Source organism: Manacus candei, unplaced genomic scaffold, assembly GCF_025592945.1.
Source record: "Manacus candei isolate 608988 ecotype Guabito, Panama unplaced genomic scaffold, ASM2559294v1 h1tg000049l, whole genome shotgun sequence".
In the NCBI taxonomy this organism is placed as follows: Eukaryota; Metazoa; Chordata; class Aves; order Passeriformes; family Pipridae; genus Manacus; species Manacus candei.
Window position 1 is genome coordinate 17,162,652 of NW_026138097.1, and position 24,203 is coordinate 17,186,854.

At 42.3% G+C, this 24,203-nt stretch overlaps 1 protein-coding gene across 4 annotated transcripts in view; it reads left to right on the top strand.

Moving 5' to 3' along the window:
- Positions 1-24,203, top strand: part of SLC22A23 (solute carrier family 22 member 23) — a 111,753-nt gene that overhangs the window by 5,806 nt on the left and 81,744 nt on the right. For all 4 annotated transcript variants that reach the window (XM_051799072.1, XM_051799070.1, XM_051799071.1 and 1 more), the window contains exons 2-3: positions 11,332-11,435; positions 16,708-16,862. In XM_051799072.1, coding sequence (XP_051655032.1) covers positions 11,332-11,435; positions 16,708-16,862 — 259 coding nt within the window. The remainder of the gene's footprint in view (positions 1-11,331; positions 11,436-16,707; positions 16,863-24,203) is intronic.

Consider the following 24,203-nt stretch of genomic DNA (forward strand, 5'->3'; position numbering starts at 1 on the left):
TACTGGTTTTGTTTATTTGGAAGTGTTATGTACTGTCTGAAAATTCTTGAAGGAGTTGGTCTAGAAAACAGAGACTGGATTAAGACCAATACTAACATTGGAACTCATGTAGTCTTAGGTTATCTGTCTGGTAAGGATTCTTTTTACTAGAGGGGATGTACATAGAGTTCATGTTTATTATCACCCTTAAGATAAAGCATCTCAGTTACAGGAATCTGATTTCAGGCTACTGAAATAGTTTGTAAATAGTAAATAGTTTGTAGCATTGGTAGAACTAACAGTGATCATCCACAAAGGTAATTCCATATTGAAATCTCTTGAAGACATTCTCAGCTTTCCGAGACTTGCTATTGAGCCGTTCATATGCGTCACTTTGTGTGTGTCAAACAATTGCCTTTTATTTTTCCCTCCCCCTGAATGGACGTGATATATGAAATGGTTGGGGTTTTGTTTGATTTTGCTTCCACTTCCTAATACATCTCAGTCATTTAATTTAAATGCCGACTCTGCCCATGTTGTGGCAGAAGTTGCAGGCTACAGTGAATATTTCCCAGCTGTTCAGGCAGTCTAAATCCAAATTTCTAAAGTGCACTAACAGTTTTACTGCTTCTCACCCTGGCTACACGAGTGTAATTATAAAAGGTGACCTCATGTTTTTTTTTAAAGTGTTTGTCAAAGAGGAGGAACTGGCACTTAGGAAGGCATGTAATTTGTAGCCAGTTCTGATGGTGATGTTGAGATGAGGATTACAGGGCAGTCAAACATGAATGGGCTCGTTTTTTTAATGAAACAACATCTGGAATAGCACGAGATTTATGGTTTTCTTGAACTTAAAAACTTTTGGCTGTACTAATGGTGAAAAGTCTTAAATTAAAGTTTTCCAAATAAATTCTAGAGAGCTGCTAAATTTAGAAAATGCTGGACGAGATAGAGTGCTTTTGTGTACCTCATCTTTTGTTTTCCCTGTCAGCCTGTTTGTTTCTGCCTAGTTTCCCCTCCACGCTACCTGGCATCCCTGCTCAGGACAGTTGTTCTCACTCCCTCCCTTTCATACTCCTTCCTCCTCCTGCTCTTCTGCAGCACAGCCAGGCTGGTGCTGGCTTACCCACAAGTAACTCTGGAATTAATTAGGCTGAGATCTTGCTGTAGAACAAAGGACTGGGGTCTGCTGCAGACAGTATGTGGAAGATCAGAATAACCTGTCATAGAATATGCTGCAGCTTTGCAGCAGTGCTGAGTGTTTAGTTCTGGCACTGGATTCCCTCAAAGCCACTTCTCTTGGGCTGCGGTCACTTCACTCAAATGTGTGCCTAGATCTCACAATGTAATTTATATTTTTTTTCCAGTAGACTTTTGACAGCAGGTGACTTTGTGTGCGTTCTGAATTCCCTTTTAAAGGCAAGGAGGAAGGAGGGAGAAAGGAGTTTCAACACCCTTTCAGGCCACATCGTCAGAGGTCTCCAGGCAAACCCCGTGTCAGTGTCTGATAACCACCCGGCACTATACTAGAGCTGCACCGGTCTGTGCCCAGTGTGGGTGCTGGGGAGCCTGCCCTCCCCACCAGCCTGTAAAACCTGGCAGACAGCAACGATTAATGTGTATGCTGAGTAGTTCTGGGCCATATTGTACCTGCTGGAAACACACAATAGGTCTGTGCCTATTCCCACCCGGTGGGAGGTGGATAAGTGCTGTGTTTGGTGCGACTGGTGCATTGGGGGGGGGGGGAGGGGGGGAAGGGGAGAGGGGGGGGAGGAGGAGGAAAGGGAAGGAACTCCTGCCTATCCTGTGAGCTGATGAGGCAAGGGTAAATGTGCTCTGGGGGTGATGTGCTGTGTAGGACAATTCGATGTAATAGTGCCTTGTACTACACAATTTTTTTCCCCCTTATAATCTGGGAGAGCCCCAATTGCCAGTTGTTGTGCTGAAACACAAGAACAAAAGATTAGATAACCGAATGTATCCTGATACTCATTTCTGGGATGCCTATCTAGATCCACAAGGAGGAAAGCTCCTTGTGGATCAGGAATGCTACTTGTGAGATGCAGGGAAGTGGTGTGTTCTCCTTCTCCAGCAGCATGTGATTTATAGTTACCCTTGTGTTGTTTTCAGAGCAGGTTGGTCTGATTCCCTAGAAGAGGTTCTTTGCATTCAGGCAGAAGTGGAGGAATTAATTTTGGGTCAAGTACTGTCTCCCTGCTACTCTGCAGCGCTCTGGAGCTGCCTGGTCTCCCCATGGTCTCTAGGTCAAAGTCCACAAACATTTAGACAGTGTTGCAATGTCCACCCTACAAATATTATTAAGGATAGGGACTGTAAATTAAACTGTAAGACCTTTTCCCTGCTATGTCTTCCAGTGCAGTGTAAAACATGGTCTGCCCGAACAATACAAGCTTGACAGACCAGTTTCATATTCTGATTTGTAAAACAAGTGAAATATTTTTTCTTTCTTCCTTACCCTTAATATTTATTTAGGTATGAATTAATGCCAGACCCTGGGGGTTTTTTATCCCTCTGCCTCTCCTTTTCTTCTTGCCTGAGTTGCAATAGCTGTAGTCCACAAATGATGAGAGGGCAGGGTCATGGCAGCAATTGCATGTCAAAGTTAAGGTGTCTGATCTTTTTATCTACAATGGCAAGTATTTCTCATGAGGAATTACTTTCTCGTCTTGTCTACTGCTTCACCCTTCTCCATTTCAGAGTTTTATGCCATGCTTGACATTTTCATTTTTTTCCCCCTGGTTTTGAAAAGACCCAACAAGATAGTAAGCTGGGTTTTGCCATGTCGGCCCTCTCAAGGTGGCAGCCTGCAGCATGTTTTGAGCATGGGTGTTTTGGTAGGCTGAAAAATACCAGTTCACAAAGTGTTAACTTATTTTTGATAATGAGATGATAACAAATGTTAATATTTAACTACACTGTTGGGGTTTTTTTAGATGTGGTTTCTATTTACAGTGCTTAGACCCGTTCTAAATACAAATTTGATAGCTACTTTAACTTTTTTAGTTTAGTTGCGAAGCAGCACGTACGTTGTTCAGAATAAAGGTGGTGGTCAGCTGAAAACTGAGAAATGGCACTCAAATACCGTTTTTCAGTGTGTGTCTCAGTCCTAGGGGTGGGTGTGGTTACTCGTGGTCTTCATGCAGCCAGAGGGACATGAACAGCTACAAGGTCTTATAGCAAAGACTGGGTTTTAGATTAAAATCAGTTTTGTGACAATGTCTCCTAATCACGTCAGAATAGTGTAGAAAAGATCCTTAATTGCAGCACAGAGATGTAAAAGAGATACTGAAATATCCTGATGCTGCTCTCTGGAAAATTATGAATATACTGTTATGAATAGAGTATTCAGGGAAGCTGCAAGCAAGATCTTGTATCTCCCAACCCTTTGATGTTAGCTGACATTATGAAGTTGGGATAAGCGAAGCAGATAACATCAGCTGAGAAGCAAGTTAGTTGACTAATCTGTGGAGGGCGAAGGCTGGAAAAGATCTAAATGTCTCAGAATAAAGGGAACTCCTACTGAAAATAAAAGAGGTAGTGATGGAGAAGTGGGTGGTACCTGGATGCTACTAAAGTTGATTTAATCATGTTAAGTATTCAGAAGAATGTCATATGATTAACAAATCATATTCTAATTGTTAGCGTATTAACAGTGATTATTTACTTAGCAAACTTCCTTCTTCCCTCTCCCAGTGGGGAAAAGAAAGAGAGCAAAGTTGGAATAGAAGAACTAATTGCCCCTGATTAAAGTGTGAAGTTGAAGGATAGATGAAACTTCTCCAGTTTTGCAGTGTTTCAGATGGTATCTCATTATCTTGGGATTTTGCCGATGTGCTTTGTGGATAGCTTGGAGAGTCTTTTTTGCTTATGGCATAGACTAAGCAATAATTTAGTGCAGAATGTTAAATCTTTTCCAAGTTAGTTTACTGGCTCTGAAATGAAGTCAGTCTGTGTCCTTTTGCATGTTTGAAGTGTTGGGCTTGTTTTGTAATTGCAGTGGTTTTTGAGCCATCTCATCACACTGGAGAGATGGCTCTTAAAAGTGAACCATGACCGAAAGGCCTTAGAAAGGCCTTTCTGCTTCTTTGGGGCAAATGGAGCCATGCACATGCTGCACATCCCTGTGGGGCATAGTGGGGACAGCCTGCTTACCCTGAGGTAATTATTATAAGAGGCAATGTGCCTCTGCCTCTCCTATTACAAACAGCTTGATGCAATCTGTCTTAGGTATCCCATTATCACGACAGAGTTGAAGTTTGTAAACCAGGAGGAAGTGCCATGTCTTATATCAGTGTTAATGCAGTGATGTGTGGCACTGAGCCTGTGTGCTTTATTTTTAAAGCTGAAATACCAGACTTAAGAAATATGCACCTAAAAAACTAATGCAGAAATTTCGCAGCTGTCATGTGTATCAGAAAATGCAGTTTTGAAGGATGTGTTTCAGCAACTTAAACTACATTAAACTTAAGAAATCATTAAGGAAACTTGTGAAGTCCATGGTTATGCAGTCCTGTACTATTTTGCGGGGTTGGAAACTGTTTTCATAGGTTAATGAAACTGCTTTCATACTATGCTGCACAATCTAATTATATCTTTCTTGGAAGACAGCTAAGCATGTGTCCTCTGGCTCACATGCTCTCCCCTCTTTTTCTCTCCCCACTCCTCTGCCTCCCCATGTCCCCAGAAACTTTGTGGTAGTAGTCAAAAGTAGGTTCTTTGCATTACTTTTCAAATGGTACGTTGCCCAGATGGTTGGTCATGTCTATAGTTAAAGCAACTTGTGACCTTGTGTTCAGTGATCACAAGTGATTTTTCTGGGCTGCAGCTTTCCTTGCCAGGTGTCTTTCATGGTCAGAAATGGATTACTGGTTTCCGAGAGTGAAAAGTGAAGAAAATGTTGTTTCCACTGCAAGAAAAACAAATTGGATAAGAAGCTGAACAAAGCAAACCCTTCCATCTGTTGAGTTAGTAAGCTCTCTAGTGTATGAGAATAGGGCCCCCAGGTTTGTTGGGAATGGGAAGAAGGCAGATGTTGAGCTAAAGGTGATACTCTGGTACAAAAAATATCTCTGTTGACAGTAAAAGTTCTTGCAAATTCGGATGATTATAAACTTCTCAAAATACCAGTGTGTTACTTGCTCAGTAAAAATTTGGTTTTGAAGTATTTATCTTTAAGGTTCTAAGCACTTAGGCACCAGTCAAAGCTTTTCAGCAAAAGCATCCACTTATGATAAAGCTGAACTGTGTTAGATGTACTTGGCTCTTGGAGGTCTAGCATCACACAGAGAGGAAGTAGCTTGAAAGTCAGGTGTTGACTGTGTGTTGGATTGAGGCATTCAAGCGTAGGTGGTGTAGGCTTATTTGAGTGGCTGTTCAAAGAAAACAAACAACAAAACCCTCTCAATAGCTGGTTTGTTTTTTATTGTGTGTTGTGTTTTTAATGACTCTTCTGGTTTCCAGTCCACTTGTGTCTGATTAAAAACATAAGGAAAGATGCAGTTTGGAGATGTTTGGTTCTGAATGTGACTGGTAGAAGAAAGAGCAAATCATTAATTTTTATACCTTCTTCTCAAGTCTTCCAGGATTATTGCTTTTACTTTTTTACTCTATTAATGTCCTTATTTTGAAATGTGACCTTCTTGATACTTCCACCTAACTGGTTGTACTGGTGGTCAAAAAATGCCATGTGTTCTCAAGAACATTTTATTGACACTTAAAATACAGATCAGGGAGTGCTTTGCCCAACTGTGATCTGAAGGAAGAGGCATCCTTACTCTGAATGTTAAATAGTTTAAATACGCTAATGTTGCCATGGCTGAGGAGATACAGAGATGCCTGTGGTAGTAAAACCACCCCAGCTTTAGGTGTTGCAATTGGGCTGGTACATCCCTCTGGGAAGCTTCTTCTGCAACCTCTTTAGTGTGGTTTTACTGCACAGTTATTTTCTGTAGAGTCGGGTATCACACCGCTTTCTGGAACTCATGCACTTTCCTTAACATTAAATGCAGCCACAGTGTCATCTTTGGCCAGCAGCTGAGAAGGGGAGGAGAGAAATGTCCTGTGGCAGTCTGGATGGAAATTTTGCTACAGTGGTCTCCTGTGGCTGTAACTAGGAGTACTACTCAAATTGTTTAGTACTGGGAGGAGGCATTAGTGCTAGGTAGAAGTACTAACTTCTTTGCTTTTCCATTTGTTTGGGGGCTTGTTTATAGTGCTTCATCTGCTGACTTTGAGATTTTCCTCCAGAAATAAGTACCTGGAGACTGCTCTGCCTTTTTTAACATATCTTATATGAGAAACATAACTTTATTTTTTTACTATTTTATTCTTTTTAAAAACAGCTTTGGTTCATGTTGTTTTTTTAATAAGAATGCTCTAAGAGAATCTGAAAGCATCATAAATTTTAAGTCTCACTAGGTAAGGTATTTACATAGAAGATGGATTCTAGTGCTGTGTGGGGTAAATTGACGGGGTTTGGTTATAAAAAGATGGAGCAGGAAGGAGAGGAACAAAGAAATATGAGAACCAACACACCTCAGTGACGAATGATAGTCTTACTTTCATTTATTGGTCTTAAAATCATTATCTAATGTGCAGGCAAGCTGGTGGCTTTTCCCCAGGCAGGGGTGACTTTGGGACTGCTGTGGTAAGCTGTGGCATACATGACTGATATGCGGAGGCCTGGGCTCCCACAGCGAGACTTTTACCCAAGGGGTTGAGAGACCACATACAGTGTCTGGGGCATGTTACCTGCATTGGGACAGAGTCTGTGAAGGCCAGCACAGCAGCCAGGTGCTGCCTGGCTGGGGAAAGACCAAGGGTGCAGCTTCGTACCCGGCTTAGGGCCTTCCAAGGCAGCAGCACTGGTGATCCTTTGGTGTCCTCTTGCTGAAACCACTGCAGAGAGCAGTCATGGCAGAGCTACCATCCACCTGCAGACCATTTAGGAGAGGGCGGGCTTTCTTTCAGCAGCAATCTGGGCATGAATTGTTGGAAACAGACTGTGAACCCACAGTGTGGCAAGAGTGTGTGTGTCCAGTTCCCCTCCCGTGGGCTTTTTGTGCCAGACTCCGAGCAAGCATTGTACTAGGGCATCTCTCCTGTCTTATTGCTTCTTTTTAGGACAGAAGAGTCTACTTTGCACTTTTTCACGTTATCAGGTTGAAGGTAGAAACCAAATCCTCTGTAGGCATGTTACTATGACCTTTTAGCAGTGGGTATTAAATCTGCTTAGATGCCACAGCCAGCCTCCAGAGGACAAGGACTTTTGAGGCAGGAGCCCTTAATTGCAGCAGCTTGTGTTTGTAGTTACAAACTTTGCATTTGTGACTTTGTACCTTCATTGCAAATACTGACTCACTGCATGAAACCTGTCTGGATTTTCACCCCTTGTAAAGAGTTACAGAATGGTTACTGTTTGGTTGCATTACCTTTTGCCAGGTGCTTTCCCGAGCAACCCATATTTTAAATAGTCCTCCATCTTGATTGTGAAGCATAGTGAGTCACAGCATGGGTGGTGACTCACTGATACCTGTTAAACATTAGGATCCTTAAGGTGTGACTCCTTAAGCTTTGACTAAAAAAAATGCTGTCACAACATGAAAAAAACCCCACTTGCAATATGTTGCACATCTGCATAGGCGGCAAATTCTCTACAATGTACCTTTTCCACCAGCATATTTTATATGCAGTTATTTTTGCTTGGCATAACAATACAGTCCTTTTTCTTTAGCAAGTCATTTATCTGATCTCTTGTATTAGGATGATGGATGGAGGACAGAAAGACAGGGGCACACAGAGAAATCCCAGGGAAGGTTTAGCAGCATCTTTCCTTTAGGTTTGGCGCTGTTAACTCCTGAGTGGGACACCAGGGAATTCAACCAGAGCAGTTAGGGGGTTTTAATGGTCTCCTGCTTGTAACAGATTAAACTACCTCTTGCAAGAGGTGGTAGAGGATTACTGTCCAGTCTCCAGCCAAAACAACCTCCCAGTGCAGATTTACTTGGAGTGCCAGTTGAACTGCCAGTCATCAGCACTGCCCACCCCAGTGTTTTGTTCTACAGGGACATGGAAACCCATCACTCCTTTCTTTGTGGAGCAAACCTGAGTGTCATCTTTGCAGAATGAAACTACCGGCACTTGGAGCAGGACCTGCCACAGCTCTGGGCACAGCCGTGCCATGTGGGCACATGACAAATAAGTTCTGCTCTGCTGAGCCCAGGTGTATATAAGGGGAGAGCCAGCACTGTTGCTGTGTAATAGTTCCTGCTTTATTTCTAGCTCTTCAAAGCTGAGGTTTTTCCATGTGGATGGGAAGGGGCAACACAGGTCTCTGGCAAAACTTCTGTGCTTTCAGCATGATGAAACCTTACTGGTTTGCTCTGCTGCTGTGTTAAGATGGGTAGGGACGATATGCTAGCTATTAAATATGTATTTTGTCCTATTAATGTCATCTTTACCTGAGGCTGCTTTTGACTGTAGCATCCATTTTTCTTCTGTCCTCTCTCCTTATTCTTGTCTCTCTTTGCAAGTTGAATGCCCTGGTGGCACCTACCACTGTCGTGCCAAATTTATTTTGGGTAACTGCTTCATGGTGACCTCTCTGTGGTTTGTGACAGCTGCCAGAGGAGAAACCAGGATATACTTGAGCTCTTAGTACAGAGCGAGTAATTCGGGGTCATGGCAGATTCTCTGGGATTTTTTGTTAAAGCAACTGTTGATATATTTCACCATTTCCCAGTTTACAAGTTTGGAGGGTTTTGCAGAGGGAGAGGTTTCAGGAAGGTCAAGGGCTGCCTGGTCTGCTAGCACCCGCGTTAAACTGCCCGTGTGGGCTTGGGGGAGCAGCTCTGATTTCTGCTGGCCTGCAGAGAGAGTGCTTAACCAAGGGCAGGGAAGGGCCAGATGCAGGGTTTGCAAGGAAGTAAGTGTTTTTTATTGTCAGAGCAGCTGGGGAGTTGGACAATAGCCTTAAAAACAAACAAACAAAGGATGACTTGCAGATAAGTTATCTAGGGGAGTGGGTGTATTTTGGGCACCACTGAAGGACAAGCTGATACATTGACTCTTCTTCTGCTTTTAAACTCTTACTTTGTGTGCCAGTGTGCCAGAGGGGTTTGACGTCTATTGTCCTGGCCTGAAATTTCACAACAGTCCTTCTTGAGATTTTGGCTCTTCCAAACATGAGCCTTTAACTACGTGTAATCTGGTACTGCACATTCTCTGCCACGGGCTTGTGTGAGGGCCAGCTACCTTTGGCTAGCAGTAGTAAGCTTTGAAAATAGAAAGACACCAGGGTATCTCTTTTTTTCTTTTTGCACTTGGAGGACACTACTGTTCCTCTGACATCAATAAATTTAAAAATTAATTATTGAATTTTAAAATGTGTGCTTGTATAAATATGACTATCTTTAATAAATTGAATTTGTTCTCTACAAACAAAAATGATTTTTCATTTTCAAGTAGCATATACACCTTCTGGATTGTGAAAATGAAGCTGGAGCATTTTAAAACCTGCCTGGAGCTCAGATATATATCTTGAATTTTGTTTTGTTTTCAGCTTGTCTGGGCAGATATTTTTTTTTTTTGCTAGCTGGAGATTGGTTCTAGAGTTGCAAGTATTAGTAATTGCATTTCCTCCACTTGCTCCTGAAAAGTCAAGGTTTTTGGAGAGCAGTTCTCATTGCCTTGCTGAGCTGTTTGCTGCAAATAATTCATAGCTATTTGGTGGAAAAAATCCTTGCTCAGACTACTTGTTGATGGTTCTTTAGTGCCTTCAGTCTGTAGGGTGGAAGATTACACGTGTATGTCCCAACTTGTACAGATCAGTGCAGTGGAGAACTCAAAAATACATTTAACTTAAACAAAAAGCCTGATCCTGAAAGCTGGCACGTTTCTTTTGGCCACAAAATTGTTGTACCTCTTAGTGACATGGTATATTGTAGTGAGGACATCTCTGATGTTGAACTGGAGGGCTGAGTCTTGCCTTATTTGTGGAAGGGCTGTGCGTCATGGAAATGTGCAGTGCACCTAATTGAACTGTTTTGAGGGAAGCTCTTTTTGAAGTTGCATCTAACTTTTAAAAATAAATTGCATACTTCTACTTTGTGTTTTTGGCTATGAAACTCCAGTTTGTGGTGTCAGGAGGGCTGCTACTATTACATTACACACAAACAGCCATTTATTCTGCAAAGTTTCAATTCTAGAGTATCTGACTCTCCAAAGTTAGCTGTACTTATTTGTCATGTAATGTGCATGGCTCCCATTACCATGAATATTTGAGCGCCTCACAAACCGCAAACAAACACATCTTCTTATATTTATTCAAGGGTATAATAGTAAGTATCCACACTTTACACATAAGAGAGATTAAGTTACATCTCTGAGGGCAATGAAGTTGTTGGGCTAAAGCCAGGAATGCAATCTGGTTCTTCTGGTTTCCTCTGCCTAGAAGGAAAATGTCTTGGAGTTTAGGAAAGCCTCACTAGAAACCTTGTTTTTCCTATCTTTCTCATGGGAATGAGGCAGTACCCTAATGACAAATTGCCTGAAATGGTTCATTTCCCCTTCCTTTGGACAGAAAGGTTAATTTCAGTTTTAGGCATAGCTTTATTGTGGAGGTTCAGAACCTGTCTGGTCTCTGAGCTATGAAATGTCACCGTGGGGGCTGCTGTCCCAAGAAGTTGCATGGCTGTGCTGGGATCTCCAGCTGCCTGTCTAGCTCCATGCCAGGACTTGTCTTGACAAGCTGTGCCTTTATTTAGTCTTCATCCCCCTTCCACCACCTGGGGAAATCAAGATGCTTTTCTGAAAACAAAAGAATCCTGACACTGAGAGCCTGAAGCTAATGGCCATCAGGGTCTGTGGCAAAGCAGCTGTTTTTCCCGATATTTCCAAGCAGCTCTGAGGATATCAGCTAGAGCAGTTGCTCTTAAATTGTCAGGCTTACTGCTGGTGGGCTTCATGGGGCTCTGATAATGGGTGTCTGGGGCTGCAATGACAGTGAGATGCTTCAGCTGCAGCAGAATTGCCAACATCAGATGGAGATATCCCCTTAGGCTAAACTCGTGTGACCTGGAGAGGGGGAGACTTAAGTGTTGGATATTGTCATCTTACAATTAAGGGTCTGATAAAACTCACTGAAGTAAATGAGTCTTTAATTTGCTTCTTGAGGTCTTGGATTTGACTTGAGGGGGAAAGCTTTCCTCTGCTGTTTCCTTGCACTTGTGTTAGGACTGACATTTGGAAGAAGCTCTGCACTGATATTACTATGTTAAAACACACCTGAGTAACTCATTTATTTCAGTTTATCTGTCTCTTTTTTTCTTCCAGTGGGATCTTGTTTGTGATTCTGCCTGGAAAGTCCACATTGCTAAATTTTCCCTGCTTGTAGGATTAATCTTCGGCCACTTAATAACAGGATGTATAGCTGACTGGTAAGTGAAAAATTCTTTAATGCAATGTAACTACAAATAAGTAACAGTATAAAATATTGTTTTGATTGTCTTCTACTTTATATTCATGAAGAACCTTCGTGTAATGATTTCTCAGGTTCTGAAAGAACCATGATGGACAAACAGTTTAAAACTGTTTTAATTGTTTGAACCTGAGTAATTTATATCAAGGTAAATAACACAGACTCTTCTCTATTTGGCTTAGCTATTTCCTGCTGACACAACTTATTACAGCTGTAAAGCTAGTACAGAATTGAGTATTTTCTAATTATACAAGTGAAGCCTTTAGTTTAGGGTTTTCTTTTGCTTAAATAAGAAGTAGGGCCCAAAGAAATTGGAAGCGGCATTGATTTCACTGAAAACGTGACTAATGTAGTGTCAGCCTTGTGCTTACACAGTATCTTTCGGTGAGTTGAAGGCTGTCTTTTGCAAACCTTTCCCTTGTTCTTCTTTTAAAGTTCTTGTTAAGCAAACATTTTGATGTAGTGTTAAGGATTTGCTGACTAATGTCGTGCTAGTATTGGAGTATTAAACTTAAAAGAGTAGACTGCAATTCTTTAAACTGCTATAGTTAAAGGCGTTATTGGATACCCCAATTATGCTGAGAATTCAGCTTTTATTTTAGAAAATGGTCTTGTAGTGTAGATGAGGGGAAAGAAAATTAAAGGGATGACTCAAGTGATTTCAGTGGAAACTTGCAGCATCTGAAACAATAGCTCTATGATGCTGTCCCAGTCATTTCGGTGGCTTCTAGCACAGTTGCCAATGTTGGTGCTTTAAATGGCCCCAAGTTAACTCTTTTACCATTAACTAGAACAGGAAAGGAAGAAGAGTTGCCTATTAGGGAAATCTTATAAAGCCTCAGCAACTCACCAGTCAGCTGGGAGAGAAAAGGCCCCCTGCAGCTGTGCAGTAATTTGGATCAAGCATTCCTAGTGAAATTGCATCTTAATTCTTGAATAGTCGCTGAAAGTTCTTGGGCAAGCAAGGAATCATGACTTTTCAGTGAAATAGGGAACATGGATGAAATACGGTTGAATTTGATTAAAATACCACAGTAAAATGGGGCTCTAAAAACTCATAGGAAGTATAGAGGGGAAATGAATGAGAGATCTTGCTTGGCTTTCCTAAAAAGGAATCAGTGTGGAGAAAGCAGACTTATTACCAAGTTAGGAAAGTGGTGCTATAATTGACAAATAAGCCACAAATAAGTGAACAACTTGTTGCCTAAGGCACTGGCTTTGAGAGAGAATTGCAGTAAGCAGGTTTAATAGCTCTCTGCTACCAAAAGGAGCATTCTGTGCTTCCATCCATTTCTGTCCCCAGCGTGTACTTTGCGCTGCCACATGCGTTTGTTGGACCCCTCTGCGAGCTGCTTAGCTGAGCTAATGCAGCATAAAATTACCCTAATTTTAAAATACCTAGAAATGTCTAGTGAGTTTACAAGAATCTGGCTTCCAGCTGTGGTAGAAAGGAGAAAAAGGGTAATTTGGTGGCTGGAGGGAACAGTGACCCTTTTGTGGGTGACCAGAATGGACACAGTTTGCTGCCGCCAAAGCTAGTCCTCACACTCCTGTTTAGTGCCTGTTGCCAGCACTAACCCACTACCTAACCCAGTAGGGCTCCTGCGCTGGATAGTCTTCTCGTCATTTAGCAGTAGCATTTGGGGACTGGTAAAAGAACACCTAAATGGAATTTACTTTGCTGTTTAATCACAGCTTCAATTTCTGCAAAGGTGGAGAGTTGTGTGGAGAGATGGATACAAAGGGAATTGTACGGATTGTACCTGTAGAAAGAGAAAATTAAGTAAAAAAAGGATGTCAGTCCCAAGCAAGAGCAGAGGAGATTAAACAGAGTAATGTATAGGAATTGTTACAAAATTTCAAAATCTGTTCTCATTTCACTTATATACTGCTCTCCAGTGTAGATAATTAGAAGATGCTTTGGGTTTTTTTAACCACTAGGGGTTTTGCTTTTCCTTTTTGAAAGAAGGTTTTAAAGGTGTACAAAGCAAAGGCATAGAGTGTATTAAAGCAATTTGCTAAGTAAACTGAGTGCTCTCTGTTCAAAATACAGTTGGTGTGCATGCTGGGATAGCTCTGTGTGGAAAATCTATAGGAGGAAAGTCTGTAAACATGCTCAGATATGTGAAGACCGACTGTGTCCAGCGCCTGAATAAGTTACTTGTTCCACAAGCAAAGTGCTGCTGGCAATTTTGCCAGCTCCAGGCTGAGGTTTGTGTGGAAGGCTTCCTTCTGGAGCAGGTGGGCTTGGTGTTCATGTAGCATCAAGACATTAGGTTGGTGCCTCTCACTGTCCTACAGTGCCCCTGCTTTGCACCTGCTCTGATGCTTTTTGGAGCCTTTATGTCAGTTCAAGTCCCAAAAACAAGAGAGAGCCTGCAAAGAATGTCATGGGAAGAGCAATTTGATCAGCTGCAACAGCAAGGTACATGTGTAGGAGCATGGGAAGAACAGGTCTTGTCCTCAGACCATTCACTCTTCCCCTGTGGTGCAACTCTGACATTAGGAATATCTTTTTGATGTATTTGCTTATCACACTGTGTGGGTTGCAGATTCTTCAAAAGCCTGGGGTTGCTCGTATCCCTAGTTATTTACCTGTGCAGGCAGCATTTAGCATTTGATCTAGATAATAGCATGCAGTGTAGGCTGAGACTTCCGTGATACAGAAATCTCTCTCTGGAACAGTTTGGATGGCAGCAGATAGCATCCTGGGGCTGTTTTACCAGTGAAATTGTGTATGGTTTAATTTCTCACTAGCATTTCCATGTACCGTTAGATAATTCTGTCTGCATATAAAAGGCTTTTTTTATGCTCTAAGACACCATCCTGTCAAAACACTGCTGGATCACCAAATATATGGCTGATAGCTGCCCTGGAGCTTTGTTTTTTGAGAAGTGTGCTGCATGCCGGGGTGAAGAACACTAGTTTTGTGTTTGTGAGGACATACCTCCTACCAGAGGGCTTACCTGGCCTCAGTTGGCTTTCACAGGCCCAGGAGGCTCTTCGATTTTCTGATTTTTCATTACCAGCAACCATTCATTTGCATAACTGGTATAATGGTAGAAGAAATTCTGCATCCTAATAATGGATAACCTCAAGTACAGAGGATGGGAGGAGGGGAAGAAGGGAACTGAAGTATGCTAAGCATGAGGTCTTTTTCAATCAACATCAGGGAATGGCAGGTCAGGCTTGTGATGAGAATTAAGTTCCTAATTCTGAGGGTTTGCATAATGCCTTTCATCTGCAAAACACTTCCACAAATACTAATTGGTATGAATTACAGCTTGGCATAACAAAACTGGGGCTGCAAAAGTCTGTGCAGGTTGCTGATAACGCAAAGTTCATTGGCTTTTTGTCTGTATTCAGGGTTTCATGTGAGGTACTTCCCTTCCCTGCCCAAGTGCTTTGTGTTCCGGTAAATATAAAATCTGAAGCACACACAGCAGTAACTGCCCCCGTGTCCAGCATGTCCCCAGTGCATTCCACATCACCAATCCAGTGATGTTATGCTCCCACCCTCAGCTCAACAGCAGCTCTTCTTCTGGTGGGCTGGGCTTGTACGCTGATGGAAAGCAGCCTGCTCTGACCATGCTGTCTTCAGTTTGCACGTTGGTTCTGTTTTTAAACATTGTTCTTTTTTAAAAACTTTGAATGGCTAATGCCAGCAATTTACATCTTTGAGGTGCCCCACAGGTGATGCTACAGCTGAAAATTATAGTAAATCTGTTTTCATGCAAGGAGCCATGACATCACTTTCTTAGGTGTGACTTTGAAAAAGCCTGAATGATGACTGGTGCACTCTTCTAGTTCCCAAAAATGTAAAAAATTATACCAGTGTCTCCTTTTCAGCCCTTTTCTCCCTATTTTATGGATCTTGTCCATTTTAAGTAATGCAAACCCCAAAGTTCGAATTATGAAGGCATATATATAATGTGTTTAATAACTGCTGGTAACAATCTGCTGAAATAATTGAATAGAAGTGCTACAGTATGTGAAGCTGGACTAAGTTGTGAGATTTAAATGCTCTTTATTGTGCTGACATTCAACCTGATGGCTGGCTTGCAGCTGACAGACTGCTTTGAATGGGTCTGTGAAAGCTGCCTACGAAAAGCAAGTTCATGTATTCTTTGTGGAAATGGCATATGGAGCTGACTAAAAGGGATCCTCAGTTCCACTGGAAAACTTGTGGGAGTTGACAAGTTGAAAAAAATTTGGAAACCTCCACATAATGATCCAATTTTTGCTTAAAAATAGCCATGCGCTCTGGTGCTTCGTATCATTCTCCTTGCACAGGAAGAGAGGGGGAGAAGGGGAAATTATAAACACTAAGCATATGAGTAAGAGATGTAAAAATCTCATGTTCCTTGAACATAAAAGAGCTAAACTCTGGAGCGACTGCCCCCACGTTCAGTGGCAGCATAATTCTTTCTCCTTGTCAGCACTGCACCAACACATGCAATTAGAGGTTGCAGCTGCAAAGGAGGGCTGCAAGTCCTCATGTCCCTGTTGCCTGAAATTATTTTTGGAGTGGTTTATTCCTCACCTTCCAGTCAGGCTGGTTTTGTGGGTCTCTGCAGCTGCTGTAGGGATACCAAGTGGAGGGACTTGAAGCTCACAGTTTTCTTGTGAGTGTTACTTTCAGCTCTCTGAGGCTCAGCGAAGTGACGTGAGTTCTGTTTGGTGCTCGGTCCATGTTTGTTAGTCTTACCTGCAACAATGAGACCAAGAAAAGTAGTTTTTTTGAGCCACCTGCTCTTGCAGATGGGGCTGAGAAGCACATGTCTGTTGGGAAGAGGAGGCCCCTGCAGCTAATAATGTACTATCCCATATAGCATATAATACCATATACTCTCCCATGCTACTACAGAAAACTCTGAGGAGTTGCTTTTCATCTCCAAGGAACTTGTTTATGGCTTTGTGCTAGTTCCTAGATGTTTCCTTGTTTATCTTTGGTGTTTTGAAAATGCTGGTTAAATCAAGCAGTAATACAGTGTGCTGTCTCTGCTTAATCCCGTCTGAAATGAACTTGTCAATGCAAAGCTGGCAGAGAAATCTGGGGTTTAGTGAGAAAAAAATAAAATAAAAAATTGGAAGACTGAAACAAGCATTAAAAATTGATGGCAATGTTTGGAAGGGATTGTATGACTTGTTCCCTTCTTTGCCAGTTTTAATGATCTAGCATTATGTCCCTCCTGGCTTTTAACTGTTTCTCCATACTTCCTTATTTTTAGGGTTGGTCGACGGCCTGTGCTGCTCTTCTCTGTCATATTCATTTTGATATTTGGACTGACTGTGGCACTCTCAGTGAATGTGACCATGTTCAGCACACTCAGGTTTTTCGAGGGATTTTGCCTGGCTGGAATAGTCCTCTCCCTGTATGCACTGCGTGAGTATACCTTCATCACCCATACAAATGTAACTTTATCCAATAAGTGGTTTGCTGTTCTCTGGCTTCCCACTTTTGTTCAAACAGATCAAACCAGGATCATATGGACTGAAAAAGCTTTAGCCTGAGTTTTGGTATAAGAGGTAGGGATTTTGCAGCTTTCTCTTTAGGTTGCTACGGAGCAGTCTGTGAAGCTGTCTCAGAGCTCATTTTAAAAGAGTTATAAGATGGTTTGGGTTTGGCTGTTGTTATTTAAACCTAGAAGTTATCCATGTCATAGCCATAATGTGTAAGAGGAGTAGATTTCACCTTGCAGTATTGAGCTCAGTAGGAGACTTGCCACTTCTGCTGTCTCTAGCAGTATGTACTCTGGCACGTTTTCAGAATTTCCTCTGTTATTTGGAGCAAGATATCCTGTGTCCCTGCCTCAGGATTGTAAAGTTACAGCAAAAATATGTGAGAAGTGCCTGAAGTCCTTTTATCAACTTCTTGTTGTTGTTTCTGTCTGTTTCATGAGGGGAAAAAAAAATCTCTGAGAGAAACTTGAGGGAAAGCTTGTAAGAAATATCTACATGCTTATATGTGAGGTGACTAGTAAACTTGTAGCCAAAACATTTGAAAACCCCTTTGGGAGGCCTTGCCTTTGGAGAGTACATGAATGGAGAGTACATACATGCCATCAGCCTAATCTGTGTCCCTTGGATATGTTCCAGAGATCATCTTCTGCTTCCTTAGCTATCTGTAATTAACAGGTAGTACCACACCAACTGAGGAAAACACAAAACTTCCTCCTCTTTATTATGGCTCTGTAAAAGTATTATCTAATTATATCCTGGAAGTTGCTGTACAGATCTTCATAAACTTTTATTAATTTCCTATTGTAGATGGCATCCAACCCATCAAGATTTAGCACAATATCGTTACTTTGTATGGAGTATTTTGTAGTATTAAGTTCCCCAGTTTTTGTTTTGGTTTTGGTCTGCACCAAGGGGAAATGGCCTGACTGCAGGAGACAGGAGTTTGTTCTGTATTGCACTACTTTGTTATACCTGATATGGAATCCAAGATACGTGGCTTTTTTCCTTCTTCTTGCCTTTGCTTATGTAATCTCTAGTAAGAATTTTTCACCAGACCCCAAAACTACCACTGAAGACTTTATAGGTTTTTTTGGGAAGTAATTTAATCTGTGGTTCCCATGGGAGGGGGCTTCAACCATTACCAGTATAACATTCAGCTGGATAACAGGCTTGTTGGAATTTTTCGCAGCCCAATGCAACATGTTAGATTTTCTTGGTTGGTGGATGTTTTTTTAAGAGAGTCATTGCAACTAAGATTTGCATGCAGAAATGCCAACTAAGTAAATGTTTCGTTACAGACCTTTTTATGATTGGAGTGAAAGAGTGTTTGTGTTGCCTTAAACCAGACAATAGCTTGCCATCCAAGGCTTTCATTCAGAAAATGGCATATTCTGGTTACTTCATGCTCTTCTTGGTCCAGAGCAATGATTTGAGTCTGATATTTTGTCCTTACTTCCCCCAGGTGTTTGCTATAACCACTGCTGTCTGCATAGAGAACACATAAATAGAGCTAGTAGGTGTTAGGAGAGATCTGTGTGAAATTAGCTGCAGGCTGAACATCAGCTCATTTCCATGGAAGTGAGAAAATGTGAAAGATGCAGCACCTGCACCTCTGATAAGTCTTCTGGCCTTCTGTCTCAGGAGACGAGGGGAGTGGGTTTTTACTGTATTAAAAACTTTCATTTAAACAAAACAAAAAAAAAGGTTGTCACCTTGGTGTAGAGTAGCGGGAGAAAAGCAATCCCTGAAGTCATAAGAGAATGGGAGTAATAGTTTTTTTTGTTTGGTGGTGGTTTTGGTTTTAGCCCTTGTAATCTATTAGGCTTCCTCTCAATCTGGATTTACTATCTTTTCATTTCTGCTGGAGGCCATAGCATGCCATTGCATTCCTGTGCAGAGTAATATTATGATTCATAGCCCCTCTTCCCTTTCCCTTAATGGCCTTGATTTCTTCCCCTGGAGGTTTGTTGCCCCTGAATTCCCGGCTGGCTGCCCTGAACAGAACAATAGAAAGTGGAAAGTTTGATCTGCTAGTCACAGTCATTAGCCAAAGTTTCCAAAGCTACTGTGCAGAAGCAAACTGTATAGGCTTGCATAGCCTGCAAAGGTAATTAGTGTGCCACTGGGATCCTTTTACGCTGTGTTGAGCTTGCTAGTTGATCTTGGATTTATGGCCTGCCTAAGGGAAATTGTAAATAACAGTTCTGAATGCTTTGGGAGTGGGAAGAGCACCAAAGTGCTGTCTTATTTAAAACACAGGGCTGCCAAGGTTGAGTTGCCTTCGCTATTCAAACCACACTCCTCTTTATAGCCTAGTACTGTTTTCCTACCTGTCTGCCCAAAGGTGCTAAGTGAGCCCAGGAATGAGGCCTGTCTTCTGTGGAGGCACAGCACTGAGCCCAAGCTGCCTGTTCTCCTCTGCAGGCTTTCCTCGATGTTGGGGTGAGCTCACTTCTTGTGGCCTCCAAGTACAGCCTCTTGCCTGGAGCTGTTCAGAGCTTATCTAAAGAAACCACTTCTGGATGTTGATTTATTAAACTGAAAAGTTTTCCTGCTGCTGCTGCAGTTTTGTTGGAAAAGGTGTTTCAAGCGAAATTTCTAGTGAAGCTGCATCGAGACAGGCTTTTAGCAGTTGATCATGCTTGGTGTGAAGGAGGGAAGCAGAGGAGCAATAAACCTGGGTGCTGTGGGTCCTTGCATCATCTAGGAAAATGAAAGGCAGCAAATCCTTTTCCACTGAACAACCACACACAGCTTTGAAAGGCTTTTGTTTCATGCTGATGTGGAACATAAGGAGCTTCTGTCTTCCAGAACTGGTTTCCTGCCTGGTACCAATCTTCAGTGGGTTCCTGTGCTCCTCGTCAGCTGGCACACATCTTGTGTGGTGAGGCACCAGCAAGCTCCCAAGGAAGCTTTGCTCCTGGAGGATAAAGTACTTCCCAGTGCACCACACCGAGCAGTCATCCAATGCACAGAGCTAGACCTGCCTGTTGTGATATGCCGGTGAGGTCCCCTGCAATATTTGCTGAGCAGATTTCTGCAGAAACGGGCCACCCCTCGTTGGAGGAGTGTACTGGGACCAGCAGCAAAATCTCCTGGAGAGAGAAGTGCTGAAAGGGTGCTAAGGAGCACTGGCCACAGTGGTTGGAAGGGGATGTATGGCCTGCCCAGCAGTTAAATGTAGAAAAGAGTGTAGACTGGGGGGGCTGGAGGGGACAGCCTGAGGGTACCTTTTGTTCTGGTATTTGTTGCCGCATGCACATCCAGAGAGGAAGGATGGGCATTCTGTACCTGCTAGCTCAGCACAGCTGGATGCACAGCACCATAACCTCCTGCTGAGCTGAAGAAGAGGAGTTTGAGTTTAGCCATTGAGGTGGAAAGCCCTAAGCCGATCCTGAGAGTTTTCCTTTGGACAGGCTGAGAGGGAGGGGAAGAGGTGAGGGAGCCCTAAGCAGGGGCACATACCTGAGTAATGCCTCTGCTAGTGTCTGGACTCCTGTAGCAGGTGAGTCATGCCACTGACTGCAAATAGCTCTGCTTACTGGTTGCAACTCGTGGGACAAAGTACACTAGGGAAATGTGGAAGTCACGGGAGAAAGCAAATCTGATAATCTTGAAGGTGGGGAGGGTGTTGCTTCTGGATCACTTTAGTCTCAGTGGGTCATTGCCTTGGCCCTGACAGCAGGGCAGTCTTTTCCTGTATCCTTGTGGAGAAGGGCATATACTGCAGCTGACTCAGCACAGATCCCTTCCTTAGGGCTCGCTGACATGAGCTGATGCAAGAGGTCTCATGGCTAAGGGCAGGAGTTCCCCCCTCCCTGTTCCATGCACGCCCTCTCCTCTCACATGCTGCTGACCAAGTCAGGCTGGACCCAATGTCTTCCTTAGCCCTCTGCCAGGCAAGACACTCATCTTCCCTCTGGAGAAGACCAAGTGTGCTGTTGTAAGTGGTATGTGCCCTCTGATCTTGTCCCTGCTTCCTTTGGAGATCTGCTGCGGGGCACAGTGTCTCTTGTGCTGTCTAAGCTTGGGGGATAGAGCTGGAATGTGGGCTCACACCAGGCAGGGCCTTTAAATGAGTGAAGGGAAGCAAGAGTTTCCCTAGAGCTGTTCACATCCTGTGCTATGTCTGTTTCCTTGCCAGTGTCCCTGCTGTTGTCACTTTCTGGAGCTGAAGCGAGGATGATGGTATTAATTAAACTATTTAAGGGAGAGGAGAGGAAGAGATATATTTTTCTGGCGAATGCTACTGACAGGTTTAAGGAGCCTCCCATTAAAGTGCTATGTGCTATCACTAATGACTGTACCTGAGCTCAGCCATGGTGTGGATTTGCACACAATTGCAGGCTGTTCAGCAGTTTCATGGGTGACTGAGCTACAGATTATGCTGCAAAATTAGGATGTCTAGACTTGAATGAACCAGTAAATAAGCTCTGGAAATAGCTTTGCTGGAAAGGAGACGACATCTCAGGTTGGAGCAAGGAAGCAGGGGTGTCCCTCAGATGCACAGTAGCAGAGTTGCTTCTCTTTCACTGTTGGGAGAAAAAAAGATAGAAACACTGTTGAAAATCGTAGGTGTTTCAAAAGCCTGGAGAAGCTTGGCAAAGGCTTTCAGGCTGGTTAAGATGTCCAGCTGTGATGTGTCTTTCTCATTTATAGCTAGGTCAGTCTAACCTGTTACTCCTGTAAGTTACACAGGCAATGATCTGAGAGGCTAAACATGGCTTCTTAAGACTTTTTTTTTTAACATTTATCCTGGAAAGCTAGAGGGGTGTGCTAGAAAGTTTGCTTCAGGCTGAAGAATGAGCAGGTGCCACAATGGAGCATGGAAGCCTCTGGGTGTTCGGCTGTAGTGATGTCGGATTTGTAAAATAATTTTTCTTCCAGTCAGGTGTTAATATAAAGCATGAGATTTATATCTTTTTTTCTTTTTCTTTTTTTCTTTCCCCACCCCCTCCCTCAGAGGAGCATATAGGCTCTGAGATCCTGAAGCATTCCAAGTCTACAATTGATTTTCTTCTTAGTTTTCCTCTCCTGACTCTTCAGTAACAAGCACAGCCAAGGCCAGGCAAGGCAGGTGAAGCACTGGAAACCGCAGGCTCTGAAGCTATTCTGTGTAATCTGAACTGGCTCAATAAATAACTCTGCAAAGCGTTCCTAAATCAGAGGAAAACATCTGACTCCTTTCCAGTGCATTGACATGTGAGTTAGCTCTGCAGTAATGTCAGTTCTCTCCACTGACAGGTCTGATAAGATCAAGGTTTTTAAGCCACCTACCTTCTGTTTATGTAACCAGCCTTCCCTTCTCTGAGTCACTTGACGCAGATCTGGTAGGAGTGATCACAGAGGGATCCACTGAACGAAAAATCTTAACTGGCTCACCTTAAAGTGACAATTAATTGTTAAATGATACAGAACCACTTTGTTTAAAGAGCAACCACATACTGTTCCAACATTGAGATAGGATGTGAGTTTCTGGAAACAGTACTGCTACATTTTGGATAGCTTTGTGCGAGAACTGTCAAAAAAATAGTATGCAGTAGGAGCTCTCCAGCTGTTCAAAAAAGCACAAGGCATGCCTTTTATCAAATGCCTGGGGGCTCAATTTATGCAAGAGTGGAAAAGGTTATTGGAATTACAGTACTCTTCTTATAAGTATAAATCTTCCTTGATCTACACTGCTTTCCTCACTACGATCAAATTACAACTCATAATCTGTTCGCCTCTTTCACCTCAGTACTTCCCCTGAATTTCCTTTTCTTATGGGCAGAGTGGGCATAGCTCTTTAAGGGACACAGTGTCTGCCATTAGGGTGTGGACTCTCATCCTAACTTTAACCCTACACACTGTATTCTGGAGCAGAGATGCCCTTGAAGCATTGTCCTGAATCCTGGAAAAACTGTTCCATTTTAGGCAGCCGATTTGAAGTTAATTTACACAAAGTCTTAAAGGAGAGTAAAAGGAATATCTTTCTAAAGCTCCTTGGCAGGTTAGATGTTTGGTTAATGCAGGAATTGCAACAGAATCTAATTTTAATCAGTTTTTCCATTTCAGTTTCTGAAAATCATGTGTGTTGTCAATGTGACAAAAAGCCCAAGAAAATAATTTTATTTGAGGTACTTTTTATATGACTGGTCAATTGGGAATGCGATTAAGATGGAACACTGCAGTTGTTACACTTGTGATGATGACAATCAAATGAGATTAGAGTACACTTGCAATTTCCCCAGTTCAGAACACAGCTTGCATTTTTATCATTTAAACTGTCTGTCTTTTAATTGTTCCAGACCAGCTCCAGCAGTTTGGGTATGCTCAGTATACCAAATCTTACCTTCTGTCGTGCAAATACTTGTAACTGTATCTGTTCAGGATTGTAATTACATTTTTATGGATTTTTTTTTTTTTAATTTCTTTTGGCTTTTTTTTAATCTGAGCAATGTCAAATAGAGTCATAGGTCTGCTCATCCCTATTGCATGGCTGAAAACTCACTGCTTTTGAAAGGAAATGAAGAGGAGCTTTTCTCTTTACTTTTTTCCTAGCAGGAAACTGAATTTGTTACAGAGAGCATCACAGAGAAGTAGTACATATAAAGCATATTATGCTATGAATGTTGCCTTACTGAGTTTTAGCTACCCTGTTCCTTGTCTGTGTCCCTGCACTTGGCAGAACTTGAAAACAGGATGGGATAGTGTTGGAAATGAGATGGGCAGCAACATTCTCAAGAGTCGCCCTTAAGACAGACAGCATAAAGGGCTGGATTTTTTTTTTTCCCCAGATGCTTCTTCCAGTGAGAGCACAGGCATATGCACATTTTTCTTGTGTGCATGTGTCAACTTTCTGCTGCAAAAGGAAACACACACAGGTTCATAAATCACCTAGGAATGAATAGTGCTTTACTTCCCTTTCCTGCCTCTCCCTACAGGTTAGCTCCTCAGGAAAATGTAAGCCAAGTTATGGCAACAGGATGTGCATAGAGGAAAAGCCATGGGTATGAGGAAGGTACATTTAGAAGTTATCTGTAGTGACTTTGAATATTCAAGTCCGGCAACAAATGTCAGCACACAAATTCACATAAATATTTATGTGTCTTTCAAGAGGAACTATAGTTTAACAAGGCTAGCCAAATTTCCACCCCCAGTCACGCAAACATGACTCCTATTTTCTCACTTACAAATAACATAACCCTGTGGGATTTTTACTAGTTCAAGTTAATTAAATTTCACTCAAAGCATGAAATGTGCAGGCAGTGCTCATTGCAGTAAT